Here is a 12,873-nt window from a genome sequence, read left to right on the forward strand (position 1 = left end):
CTAATCCTGCCTGCTCCCTTCCCATACAGCTCCCTGTTTGTGGCCCGGGAAAGCAGTCGAGGACGGCCCAAGACCTTAGGACCTTGAATCTGCGTGGGAGACCCAGAAGAGGCTCCTGGCTCCTAGCTTTGGATTGGTGCAGCTCTGGCCATTTTGACCACTTGGGGGAGTGAATCAATGGACAGGAAGCTCTTCCTCTCTGTCTCTCCTTCTCTCTGTATATCTGACTTTCAAATACAAAATAAATGAATCTTTAAAAAAAGGTACCACTCCTTGAGATATCAACTCTGTTGTTAGGTGTACTGAGTTCCAGAGCTTTCCAAAGCCACTCTGTCCACTTCGTCTCAGACTCATGCTTTTGTTCAATCCCTTAGTCTCCCAACATTATCGAGCAGCTCCCAACCACACTGTGCATTAAGGCCTTTGTGAACTGTGAGAAATAATGGGGGCATGAGCGCTTACCTATTGCTAAAATTTCACTGTGTTTTATTACTCATTTAGTAATCAACATTAGAAGATAGTAGAATTTTGGTGGGCAAAGGAGTACAGATTTTTAGAATACCAAACCAAGGTCACACCATGGCCTGTGCGGTCAGTACTTCCGTAATTTACACAAAGTATTTGCTGTTAACTCTAATGTCTACAACATTTCTAATCTAGGCCCTGGTACCCAAGCATTCAATAAAATAGCAATAATTGTTTCATAAAATGACAATCTTGAAGACATACTTTCATTGGACATAAAAGATACTGATATTACCGATTGCTTTTAAAATTTATGAAACATCAGAAGTGTGCTCTTCAGTTATTTCAAGGATGAATGATAACTACTCAGAAGAAATCACTACTGAACTATCCTATCACGCCTTTTAATGATCACGAACGCTGGTAGCAAGTATGGGAATGTGCAGATTTATTACACTTCTTTCTGTGATAGAGAAAGCACATAACAGGAGCCACACGAGCAGGCATATTTCAGCTAGAAAAGAAGCAGGCATCTTAGACCCACTTCAATTCAAACTCCATAGAGAGGGCGGCTTTCCACACACTCGTGGCAGGAAGACCCTCACCTCAAGGGTTGCATGGAGAAGGATAAGTGGATGAAAATAATACTGCATCAAAAATTATTTGGGGATCCGCTAATATACAAAACATGACAAATACACATAGAGGGAGAGGGGCTAGACAGATGATGGAAAAATGATAAGTAGATAGATACATACATATATACATACATACACACCAAATACACACACATACATGCATACACACATGTACCTACATACACCCACACATATGTCCATCCATGCATACATGCACATTTATACACACATGCATACATACATGCATATGTATACACACAAGGTGGATAAATTTAGTCTTTAAAGGCTTTAAGATTGATCCATTTTCCCACCAAATGAAAGGGAAAAATCAGAGGAATAGATTAGATATAAATAGATGATAAACATGATTTATGATGACAGATTAGGACAGATGGAAGATAAATTACATATATATATTTATAGATGATGGGTATGTATGTAAATAGATACATAAGCAGTCACAATGATAGATGGTAGATAAAGATGGACAATTCCTTGCTTGCAAATGCTTTATAAGCTTTGTCCATTTTCTTCCACTAATACCATTCTCTGAGCCAAGGAATACCCTTCTAGTCTCTCTACTTTTCAGTCTAGTTGCTTGTCCTACTATGAACCACCCCTCAACACACACACTTTACTGTGAAAATGATTAGCATCCTGAAATTACAGTTTGAACAGCACTTGATGAGGCCTTTCCTGAAACCTCAGCAAGAACTCCTCCCTTTCCCTCTCCATGTCTGCGCCTCCATTCTCTAACGCAGTAAGTATCACTTCCATGTAGATTCTGAGAGCCAAGACAGTGCTGAATTCTAAGCGTTTGCCATAGTGCCTGGCACAGATTATATCTCCAGCAAGTATTTTTTGCATAAAGGATTCCCTTCTTGACTCATCCATAGTATCAAAAACTGTTTCTAGTAAGAAGCGTTGAATAGCAAACAAGGGTCTAGTTCAAAATTACGAGGGGTATTATAGTTTGAGCTTGGTTCCTAAATAACTAAGAACATTAAAAGCCACAAAACTAAATTACTGTTGTATAAGCAAATAACGGCACTTCTCGATTTAAGGGTGCCCATAACAGACAATGTACAAGAGTTTGCTAATACAGCATTCACTCTTCAGGCAGGAAAGGTGCCGTTCGTGACAGTGACCCACTTTCGGCAGCACTGGCCCCGCTTCTGTCACACAATAGTAACATCCCCTTCACATCTCTGTCCACATTATTTAATGGGAATGGCTGTCTTCGAGGCAGTTCTGTGAAAGACAGTCTCATCTTCTACTCACCTTGTGATGTTAGAACAGAAATCTTCCTCGATGCACCTGACTCAAGGCTGTTGTATCATTAGCATAGTTACACATCTACAAACTCTGCATGATAAATATTGACTATGATAACACACAGTAGTAATGTTGAGAATTTCATGCACCAGGTTAACTTTCTAAGCGGTCTGTTCACTGTGATAAAATACTAAAATTATTATCTCATTACAGTTACTTTAAAAGGCTAACAATGTTTGTGAAGTTGCAAATGTAGGCAAAGAAAACCCGAAACCCTGAAACCTCTGTAGTTTCTTCAGACAATTCAAAAAAATAATAAAGGTAAAATCTTTTTATATGACTCAATTTTATAATAAATAAATTTCAGTAACTTTCTATAAATATTGTAAGCATGTCTGCGTGAGTTTTCCCCAGGATACACAGCTGAAACTTGGGTAGAATTTTCCTTCATACCTTGAATACCAAGTCAGGATAAGTCCTGATTTAAAATGCAGTTTTTGAATAATAATTATAATTTTAAAATCATTTATTTTCCTTGAAAGGCAGTTACACAGGGTTGAGAGGGAGACGGAGGGGGAGACGGAGAGGGAGAGACAGGTCTTTCTTCTTATGGCTCAGACCTCAAATAGTTGCGATGGCTAGAGCTGGACCAGTCCAAAGCTGGGAACCAGGAGCTTCTTCCAGCTTTCTCACACGCATGCCGGGGCCCAGGGCCTTGGACCATCTTTTGTTGCTTTCCCAGGTCATTTGCAGGGAGCTGGATCAGAAGTGGAACAGCCAGGACTAAAACCTACACCCATATGCAATGCCAGTTATTGCAACCAAAGGCTTAGCCTGGATGGCACCATGCCAGTCTCAGAAAAATGAGTATTCTTCTTTATTATTTTTCCTGGGCTCTGTTTCTGATGAAAAGTGATCTCCAAATGACAAAATAAAATACAGAAAGCAGAAATTCACCAAAATTTCACATATTGAAAATTTTCATTATTTCTCTACATTTTTGAAGATCTTTTTTCTTTGAAATATTTGAAATTATTTGAAAATAACTTTTCTTATAAAGACTCAAATTCAAAACTGTTACTACCTCTATGATTCTTTTCATGCAGCTGTTTTCTTTGGCTTTTAACTAAGATAAGTGTCTGAGACATTTTACAATATCAAGTAACATGTTCACGTAGCATCTTGCAATTGAAGCAAATATTGATAAAATCTGATCACTCTCCTTCATCAAGAGAGCTTTCTAAAAGTGTTTGTTTCTTAAAATACAAAGAGAAAATATCCAATTTTAAAATTCCATCTCCATGTGGCCAGCATAGTAACAGTGGGTAAAGCCACCATTGGCAATGGTTTGATTCCTGACTGTTCCACAACAAATTCAAATCCCTGCTAATGCATTCGGAAAAACAGCATGAAACAGCTCAAGGGCTTGGGCCCCTGCCACTCTCGTGGAAGATCTGAATGGAGTTCTCGGCTTCTGGCTCCATCCTGACCGAACACTGACTATTGTAACCATTTAAGGCACAAACCGGCAGATGGAAGCTTCATCTCTTTCTCTCTCAATAAGATCACATTTCAAAGAAAGTGAACAAAATTTTTTAAAATATTAATAATAAAATAAAAAATAAATTCCATCTTCAAAAGTGAAAGCCTTTAATTCCATTTCTGTTTTCATTTTATCTGAGAGGCAGAAAGAGAGCAATACTTCAGTCACAGGTTCACTTCCCAAATGCTCATCACAGAGCCCAGTACAATGGCTCAAATGGCTAATGCTCTCGCTTGAAGCACTGGGATCCCATATGGGCATGGGTTCATGTCCCAGCTGCTCCACTCCCCTTCAGGCTCCCTGCTTGTGGCCTGGAAAAGCAGTAGAGGAAACCCTAAAGCTTTGGGACCCGGAACCTGCATGGGAGACCCAGGAGAAGCTCCTGGCTCCTGACTTCAGATTGCTCAAGTCTGACCATTGTGGCCACTTGGGGAGTGAACAGAAGTGGATGGAAGATGCTTCTCTCTGTCTCTCCTTCACTATGGAAATTTGCCTTTCCAATAAAAATAAGTAAATTGCTTAAAAACAAACAAAACCAAATGCTCACAACATCCAGGCCATGGTCAGGCTGAAGTTCAGAGAATGAAACTCAGCCCAGGGGTGCCATATGAGTGAAGCATCTATGACCTTGAACAATGACTTGCTGCCTCCTGGAGTGTACGTGCATGGGAAGCCAGATAGGTAGCTCTGATATGAAACATGAATACATCCCAACTGGCAATTAAACCATTACGCCAAACACCACACATAAAATTATTTGCTAAATTTTTCTTTAGAAAAAATAAATCAGAGTGTAAACCATATATTAATTAGGTGATATTTGGATGTGAGAGTGAGCATCTACAAGTCATTTACTCTATTCTTAAATAAGGCAGCCTGTGACAATGTTGTTAGAATGAACAGACATCTTAGAATGGAAATACTAAATGGTACCACGGCATGTGGCATAGCAAGTTAAACCAATGTCTGGGATACCAGCATCTTGTGTGGGTGCATTGGTTCAAGTCCTGACTGCTCCACTTCTGATCCAGGTCCCTGCTAATGTGCCTGGGGAAAGTAGCAGAATATGGCTTAAGTACATGGTCCCCTGCATCCACTTGGGAGACCCCCTGATGGAGTTGTAGGCTACCGGCTTTGGTCTGGCTCAGCTCTGGCCATGGCATCCATTTGGAGAGTGAACCAATATACCAAACTCTCTCTCTCTTTCTCTCTCTCTCTCTCTCTCTCTCTCTCTCTCTCTCTCTCTGTCTGCCTCTGCCATGTTGCATTTCACACAAATAAAATAAATCTTGAAAAAATGAAAACAGACAAGAATTCTATGCTGCAATGAAGTTTGAGAAATGCCTGCTGAGCCAGGCTGAGCAGGTGGGGCAGGACTTTGCAGAGCATGAGACCCCGTAATGTCTATGATAGCACACCTCAGAATTTTCCAAGCAGAATTCCTTCATAGTAATATCTTTTTTTTCCTACATGACTTTGCTGCACTATTTTACCTTATAAAATTCACATTGATCTTTCACATTGGATGTTGTTTCTGTACAGACTCAGTGTTTCATCTTCCCCATTCTGAGCGAAAGTGGAACGAACCTGAATGCTTCGAGGTACTCAACATCTCCCATGGGGGGATCCAGACCACCTGTCCAGGCAATGTTTATAGTGTACCCTTCTCCAAGGCCAGTTCCAACCTGAGAAGAGAAAGATACCCCACTGTGGGTGGAGAGCAGGGCGAAGGGAAGCATGCTCAAGCAGAAGAAAACAAACACATGGGAGCTCTTGAAATCAACATCAAACACTGTGTCAGATCAGCTCAGCCTCTCTTGACAGCCGGTGCTCTGGGTCAGGCACTTGTTCTGTGCTGGTTCCCGGTCCTATGGGACAATCTGGTAATCTGGTGTAATTTAAAACACCAGCCAAGGACAAGAAAATGAGGGGTAATCATGCATTGCAATTACCTGAGAGATACAAATAAAAGTGGGGCTCTAAAGAAATAAACTGAACCTCATCTGGGGCTCCGCTGCCAGGAAAGAAGTTGCCTTCATCATAGCGATGGAGTGAGATGTACAGGATGCTGGGGTCAGCATAAAAGGCTTGCTGGGTCCCGTTTCCATGGTGCACATCCTACAGGGAAAAACACACAGATGACCAACAAGGCCATGACTAACTCTTCGTAGAGGCATCTCCTCTGATTTCTGGGTTCTTGTCTTTCCAGCCCAGCCACTCTCCTTCTGTCTTCTCAACTGTCTTCTCTTTCTTTCTCCCATTCAGCCTGCTTCCACACCCCCACACCTCCTCCCCACCCCCCGCACTTCCTGAACTTTCAGGCAAATTACCCTTTAATGCACTCATTTTTAAAACTGGCTTCTAAAAATCAGGAAACCACAGCGAGCATGCCCTGGAGACTCCAGATGAGCAGTTGTTGAGAAAGCCCAGTGCTTCGGTACAATTAGATATTTATACACCGGCTCTGTGTACTCTTAGCTTCAGTGATGGAATCTCGCATCCTGCTTTATGAGGAAATTTTATGACTTATTAACTGCCAACAGTTCATAACCTCTCAGGCTTAATTAACTAGCCTCATTGGCCTCGGCGAACAGACTAATGTTTAAACTACAAACTAGCATTTTGCAAAAAGGCCCATGGCTTACACAGCATTTTCTCAATTCATGACAGAACGCTAAGCATACGTGTGTGTTGGATTGCCAAGTTACACCGTGAAGGTCAAAGGTTTTGCAACCAGCTGAATAAATTGGCTTTCTTGAAGCTTTCAGTTCGTTAGCAATCCCTCAGCAGTTAGGAATCACTTCAAAAGAATGCCAGATGAAAAAAAAAGGGCTTCATACTTCATTTTGGTAAACTCATGACAGTAGGAGTAGAAGAGATAGGAGCTTGAGTTCATGAGCTCCTAAATCATTTGGGCCAAAGCAGAAAGACAGCAGTGGGCGTTATACACTCTTGTCCAACTTTCCTAAATCTAATATTATATCATGGCTTGCCTCCCAGTATCCTTGTTTACTATTTTTTTTCCCTTCCTTTTACCTGTCCTCCTTCCCACTTAAAAAAAATAATTAAGTCTCTACCATTAAACATTTAAATAACACATTCTTAGGGCATGTGTATATGATCATTTAAATCTTATTTGATTTTTGTTGTTTTCTGATACAGACATAGTGGAATTGTTCTAAGAAATGGGAAAAAAAGAAAAATTATTGTTTTTTAAAATATGTTCATTGAAAGAAATCAGATGGTAAGGATCTCAATGAGTACGCTTCTTAATATCTACTGAACAAAATAAAACGAGCTAGATATTAATGACGAGCATGTTTTTACTCAGTCGGGTGTTACTGACACACCTGTCATTGTATAATTTCTGGTCTTTTTTAGAAAAGACTTAAGGTGTGAGCATTTGGAAGTTGTTCATATGATGCTTGGATGCTTGCATTGCATGTCGGAGTACCTGAGTTCAAGGAACCAGCTCTGCCTCCAGTTCCCTACTGATGAACATCCTGGCAGGCAGTAGGTGATCATCCAAGTAGTTGGGTTTCTGTAACCCGTGGGGGAGGCCCAGACTGAGCTGAAGGCTTCTAGCACCAGCCTGCCCTAGCCCCACCTGTTGTAGGCATTTGGAAAGAGAAACAAGCAATTGGAAGTCATGCCACTGTGTCTGTCTCAAGTTCTAACTCTCTGTCCAATCAATAACAAATTTTAAAATATTCAGACAAAAATATCATACAAAGTTTTTATAACTTTAACTACATACTTCCACTGTCCTCTATTTCATATCAGTAAGAATTACACTATTTTCCATAATGATTGATCCAATTTTAGTTAGGCAGTCCATTAAATACTTCATATGGCTTATTTAATAATTATATGAACTGTTTTCAAAAACTTTGTTGAAAATATTTATTCTGAAAATCTTCAAGCATTTCAGCATATTTGTATCAGAAAAAGTATTTTTTACTTTCATTTTTCCTAAGCTTGTAGGGAGTGTGTGGTATTTTTCCTAATTTATAAAACAAATTCATCAAGTTTCAGAGACCATCGAGGGTAGAAGTTGAAAGATCTTGAGTTCATTTCTTACTCTAAGGGCTAAGCTCTTAGTTCTTACTCTGTTAACTTAAACCTACACTTGTGAACTCTCTGATTCTTTTGGTAAGCCCAAAAGTTGAGTTGGCCATTCCTGTGCTGACTGAGGTTTCTATAAGTGGATTTCACTCCAGGCACCAGCCCAGAAGTCCTTCAGTGGACACTACCCTGGGATGTGCTTTCTCTCAGCGAGTTCTGGAATACTGCCCCATACAGGCTCTGCACAGTGCCCACAAGCAGTAACTCTGTTTCAGTTTTTATAGTAAACACACACACACACACACACACACACACACACACACACACACACACACAATGAATAGCAGAATTATGACATTTCGGCACATCTGCATCATCCCAGAAATTTGTTCTAGAGATATACACACAGGAAAAAAATCCAATTGAAAATATAAATTCCTGCATTCTTTTGAATATTCAAGGAAAGGAAGGAGTAGATAATAAAGCTACTTTTCTCCATATAAACAAAAATGAAACAAAGCTGAAATGTCTTTCGTGTATGAGATACCTAGAAAATGGACATACAAAATACCATGATAAACAACATTGAAGATTGATGCCATTTTCCCTGTATATGAATAATTTTAGGAGTGGGAGAAAAAGTTTGCTCTAGGCATAAATGCTGTCAAAATTTGAAAAGTAGAAAAATATTGCCTTGTTGCATTTGCTTCTCTGGGGGCATTATACATATTTAGTTCAGAAGGTCAAAGAAAAGAAACAGTATGTCTCACATATAAAATCATGCATTTGTTCTTCCATAATGTGTTGGATCCTTACTAGTTCATAAATCCCTGAACAAAAAAAATTTGAGTTTTGCCTATTGATTGTAGATATTTTTTCCTCAGACAGTATTCACTAAAACAAATAGTTCCACTGTAATGCTTGGGGAAACCTGAGTTCGTACCTATTCCCATTCATCCAGTATTTAGAGATTAGGCTTCAATCCACGTGTGTCTTTTATTTGAAGCAATACTTTACTGTATAGTCTTCAGAGTATATTTTTCTATTTTACTTGTTGTAATACATAAAAGCTATTGATAATTCATGGTGATCTATATATTTTTTTCTTCAGACAGCAAAAACTAAGGTAAGAGAATTATTGGTTGTTTTGAGAAGTTATGGAAATGAATTCAACTGGATAATTAGAAGCTGCAAATACGCATCACATTTAAGATATGTTTAGAGATCCTAACACAATCATTTTGAAATCTTACTGGTTAATATGTGTATACTAGAAATTGGTTCAACACAAGGACTTACATTCAATATTGTCATTACCATGACATAACAGTTTGAATAAATCATATTCCTATAGTCCATCAGATATCGTGATTACATCATTATTCAGTGTAGAGATTTATTGTTACAAAGAACTAAATGGACTTCAGAAACGAAAGAATTTCTCCAAATCTGAACACATTTAAAGTATCTTCTTGTTTACAAAGAAAATCTCAAGGTCAATTTGATGAGTGTTTGACACTGAGATGCCCTATCAGAGTGCCTGGATTAAGCCTGAGCCCCACTAGCAAGTCCATCTCCCTGCTAATGCACACTCTGAGTAGTGTGCATTAAGCAGGTGTTGGCTTAGGTACTTGGGTCACTGTTACCCTTGTGAGAGCCCTGGACAGAGTTCTAAAGGTTTTGTTTTGTTCCCTTTGGCCTGGCCCAACCCAGACTTTTGTGGGGATTCAGAGGTTGGATCTGTCCAGGAGTGAGGAACTTTTCCCCAGGCAAAAACCACTTGGATGTTCATAACATCATTCACAGGCCATCTGAAATTATCAGCTTACAGAATGAGCTTGCCTTAAATTTGCTGACCTTGAAATCCTGCCTAAAGTTCTCCTGGCAGGATCAGAGCTAGGGATTTTGTGGGCTCTACATGGCTCTTGGAATATATGCCCCCAATGCTGCTCTATAGAAGATCTCCCTCTGTCTTTCTGCCTTTTGAATGAAAATAAATTAATACTATTGTCTCCTACAAGTCACAGCACCTAAAAGCTACCTGCCAAGCAGGCAGATCCTCCGAGAATCAGGTTCCTGCCCTGAATACAACTGCTAGTTTGTTTCTTCTCCACACCAATCTGATTGTGAAGGAATGAGTTGCCCCACAGCAACCCGAATCGCTTCTGCCCAAGACACCCAGTGCCTCTGCATGGGGCTACGGCCGCAGGGAGGAGTTGAACTGGAACTCTGGCTCGGTGTTTACCACACATACAAAAGTGCCAAGACTGATTGTGATACAATGACGGAGGTTTGCCTTCTGCTGGTTCCAGAAATTGGGGCGCTCCCTAATGTCTGGCAGCTAAGAGTGTGCAGGACGTCAGACGTGTGGGGAGGAAGGGCCTTTGCTTTGTGCTCTTCTCTTTAGGGAACTTGCAGAACTGACCTGTCAACCAGGGAGAAGGCATACCTCAGCACCACGCGGCACTTTCAAACTTCCTGCTCAGCAGCTGGAAGAGATGTGAATTTCCTCCAAGTAGCCCTGCAGCTGCAGATTTTGGAAGACTTGGAAGTAAGAATCTGTGGGTTGGTGGTGATCTCAGAGGCAACCCTCTGGACAGAACTTCATACATTAGGAGAATTTGAAACAAAAACTATTCATCTACCATGGCCTGTTGGGAAATCAGTACCCTTTGTGATTGGATAATAGAGCAAATGTATAATCAAAGGCCAGTAATCTTACAGGAAACTCCTGGAGCTACCAAGCCACTCATTTTATAAACTGTATAAGATTGTCTCCAGCGGGTTTTTTTCCCCACTGTAAGTGCACAAAAGCGGAGTGTTCCATGTGAATTTTGTGAAGCAACAATTATCCATCTATTATGAACTGGACAGTTTAACTTTCAGATTTATTTGACCATTCATTCTGTATTTGGATATACAAATATGACTTCAAAGGGGGATTTTAATGGCTATTGATTATCCTCAAAGAACTATCATAAAGTAACAAAGGAGTTTCTTCCATAAGATGAGTATAAACAGGAGGCACAGAGGCAGGCATTGTGGTCCAGCAAGTTAAGCTACCACTCAAGACAGCAGCATTCTATATCAGAGTGTGAATTTAAGTCCTGGCTACCTCATTTCCAATTCAGTTTATGGATAATGCACCTGGGAGGCACTGGCACATGACCCTTGTACTTCGTACCTGCCACCCATGTGGGAGATCAGAACGGAGTTCCTGTCTCCTACCTTTGGTGTGACCCAGGCCTGGATATTGTGGATGTCTCCAGAATGAACTGTTGGATGAAAATTCTCCCTCTCTTTCTGTCTAGCTCTGTCTCTCTGTTATACTGACTTTCAAATGAATGAGTAAATAAAGGAATGAATAGGTAATCTTTCAAACAGAATAGGACAAACAGATGACCAATCAGTTTCCAATATTGTCATATTCAAAAAGGTTCAAGAAAATTTTCCCCACCATCTGCTAATTCCAGTTTGGGGGTTATCTTTCAGACACAAAATTTATAGAAGTAGGAGCCTACTAAATTCTTTCTTAAAATGTATGTCTTTTAAACCACGTAAAACCATAATTATTAACTACTGAAAATATCATTGGTTATGCATTTGGTTAAAGTACTGATGGTCTCATTTTTGTAAAATTCTGAGATTTTGCTGCTGTACTATATCCAGGCCGGCCTTCAACACATTTCTCCAATGGTGAACTATGACCTCCCTGAAGCTTATCATGCTTGAAAAATGATTGCACATTTCAATTGCAGTATTGCTTGCACCAAAAGCTTGTAGGAAGGTTGCAAAACAGTATGCGAAAAACATTCATTCCAGAAACCAGAAATGGCTATCCATTCTTTTCTTCTTCACTTTAACCTAACTGTTTCTTCACATGTCTTTTTTGGAGCTTGTTGTACCTATTGGTGTGCCTGCCTAGCCCAATCAGAGGGCTGGAGGGTGAGGCCATGACTTCCAATAAGATTTAATTATGAGTGCAGATATGAGCAAGATTTAGACTATTAAGCCTTGCACTTCAAAAAAACCTTTAACATATTTTGCCTTTAAATCTTTTATCACCTGCAAAAATTAATTAAGTGCAGATGTAGCAGGTTCGGCTTGGATGCCAGGGTTCATTTCCTGTCTATGCTTTGTCAGACAACCTATTACACCTCCTCATGAACTGGAGGCAAACTGCAAACGGACCTCATAAATCACCGTTCAGCTCTCTTTTGTCTTTTCTTGGGTTGGTCCTTTTTGTCTAGGGCAGATCTCCAGTTCATTATTCATGAATGTACATAGACAACATGCCAAGTGCCATCTGTATTTAAACAAGCCATTTGTTAAGCAAATTATAAGTCCACTGTGTATGAATGCATTATGTGAAAACATAGGGCTAATCTGATGCCCCAGATTTTTAATCACCCGGAGTTCCTGCAGGGAGTCATCCCGAACTGGCATCTGAGAGCTGAGGTGTGTTCAGAAAGAGTGACACTCTGACTTGCTTTAATAACACCACTGTTGCACAACAAGCAGTGTGACTGCTAACCAGGGGAAGTGGCCAATTGGTTACCAAAGCAACAGCATTCTTTCCAGCACATCTGACTAGTTAAAGTCTTTATTCTGCAGGGAAAAGTAAACTCAGGTTCTGTTGGGTTATTTTAACTGTGGAAGTATCAATTCATTTAAGGATCATAAAAGGTGCCCTGATCTGCGCCTTCTTCTCATTAAATTGCAGTTAACACCATGAAAGTGAAACGTGAATGTTTATGGTTTCAGAACTACAATCTTGAATTTAATGAGTTTCCACATTCAAAGGAAACACACCCTGGAGTTGTTTGCAAGTGCTAAAATGCAACACAACCTAACGGAGAAATGTAAATCCATTCACTCCCTTTTATC

The 12,873-nt window shown here is 40.0% G+C and overlaps 1 protein-coding gene across 8 annotated transcripts in view; it reads right to left on the bottom strand.

Annotated features, from left to right (window-relative positions):
• The window catches only part of HDAC9 (histone deacetylase 9), an 834,677-nt gene that overhangs the window by 133,550 nt on the left and 688,254 nt on the right, over positions 1 to 12,873 (bottom strand). For all 8 annotated transcript variants that reach the window (XM_058677966.1, XM_058677969.1, XM_058677964.1 and 5 more), the window contains 2 exons: positions 5,920 to 6,039; positions 5,509 to 5,606 (listed from right to left, as the gene is read on the bottom strand). In XM_058677966.1, the coding sequence (XP_058533949.1) occupies positions 5,509 to 5,606; positions 5,920 to 6,039 (218 nt within the window). The remainder of the gene's footprint in view (positions 1 to 5,508; positions 5,607 to 5,919; positions 6,040 to 12,873) is intronic.

This window comes from Ochotona princeps, chromosome 20 (assembly GCF_030435755.1).
Source record: "Ochotona princeps isolate mOchPri1 chromosome 20, mOchPri1.hap1, whole genome shotgun sequence".
Lineage (NCBI taxonomy): Eukaryota > Metazoa > Chordata > Mammalia > Lagomorpha > Ochotonidae > Ochotona > Ochotona princeps.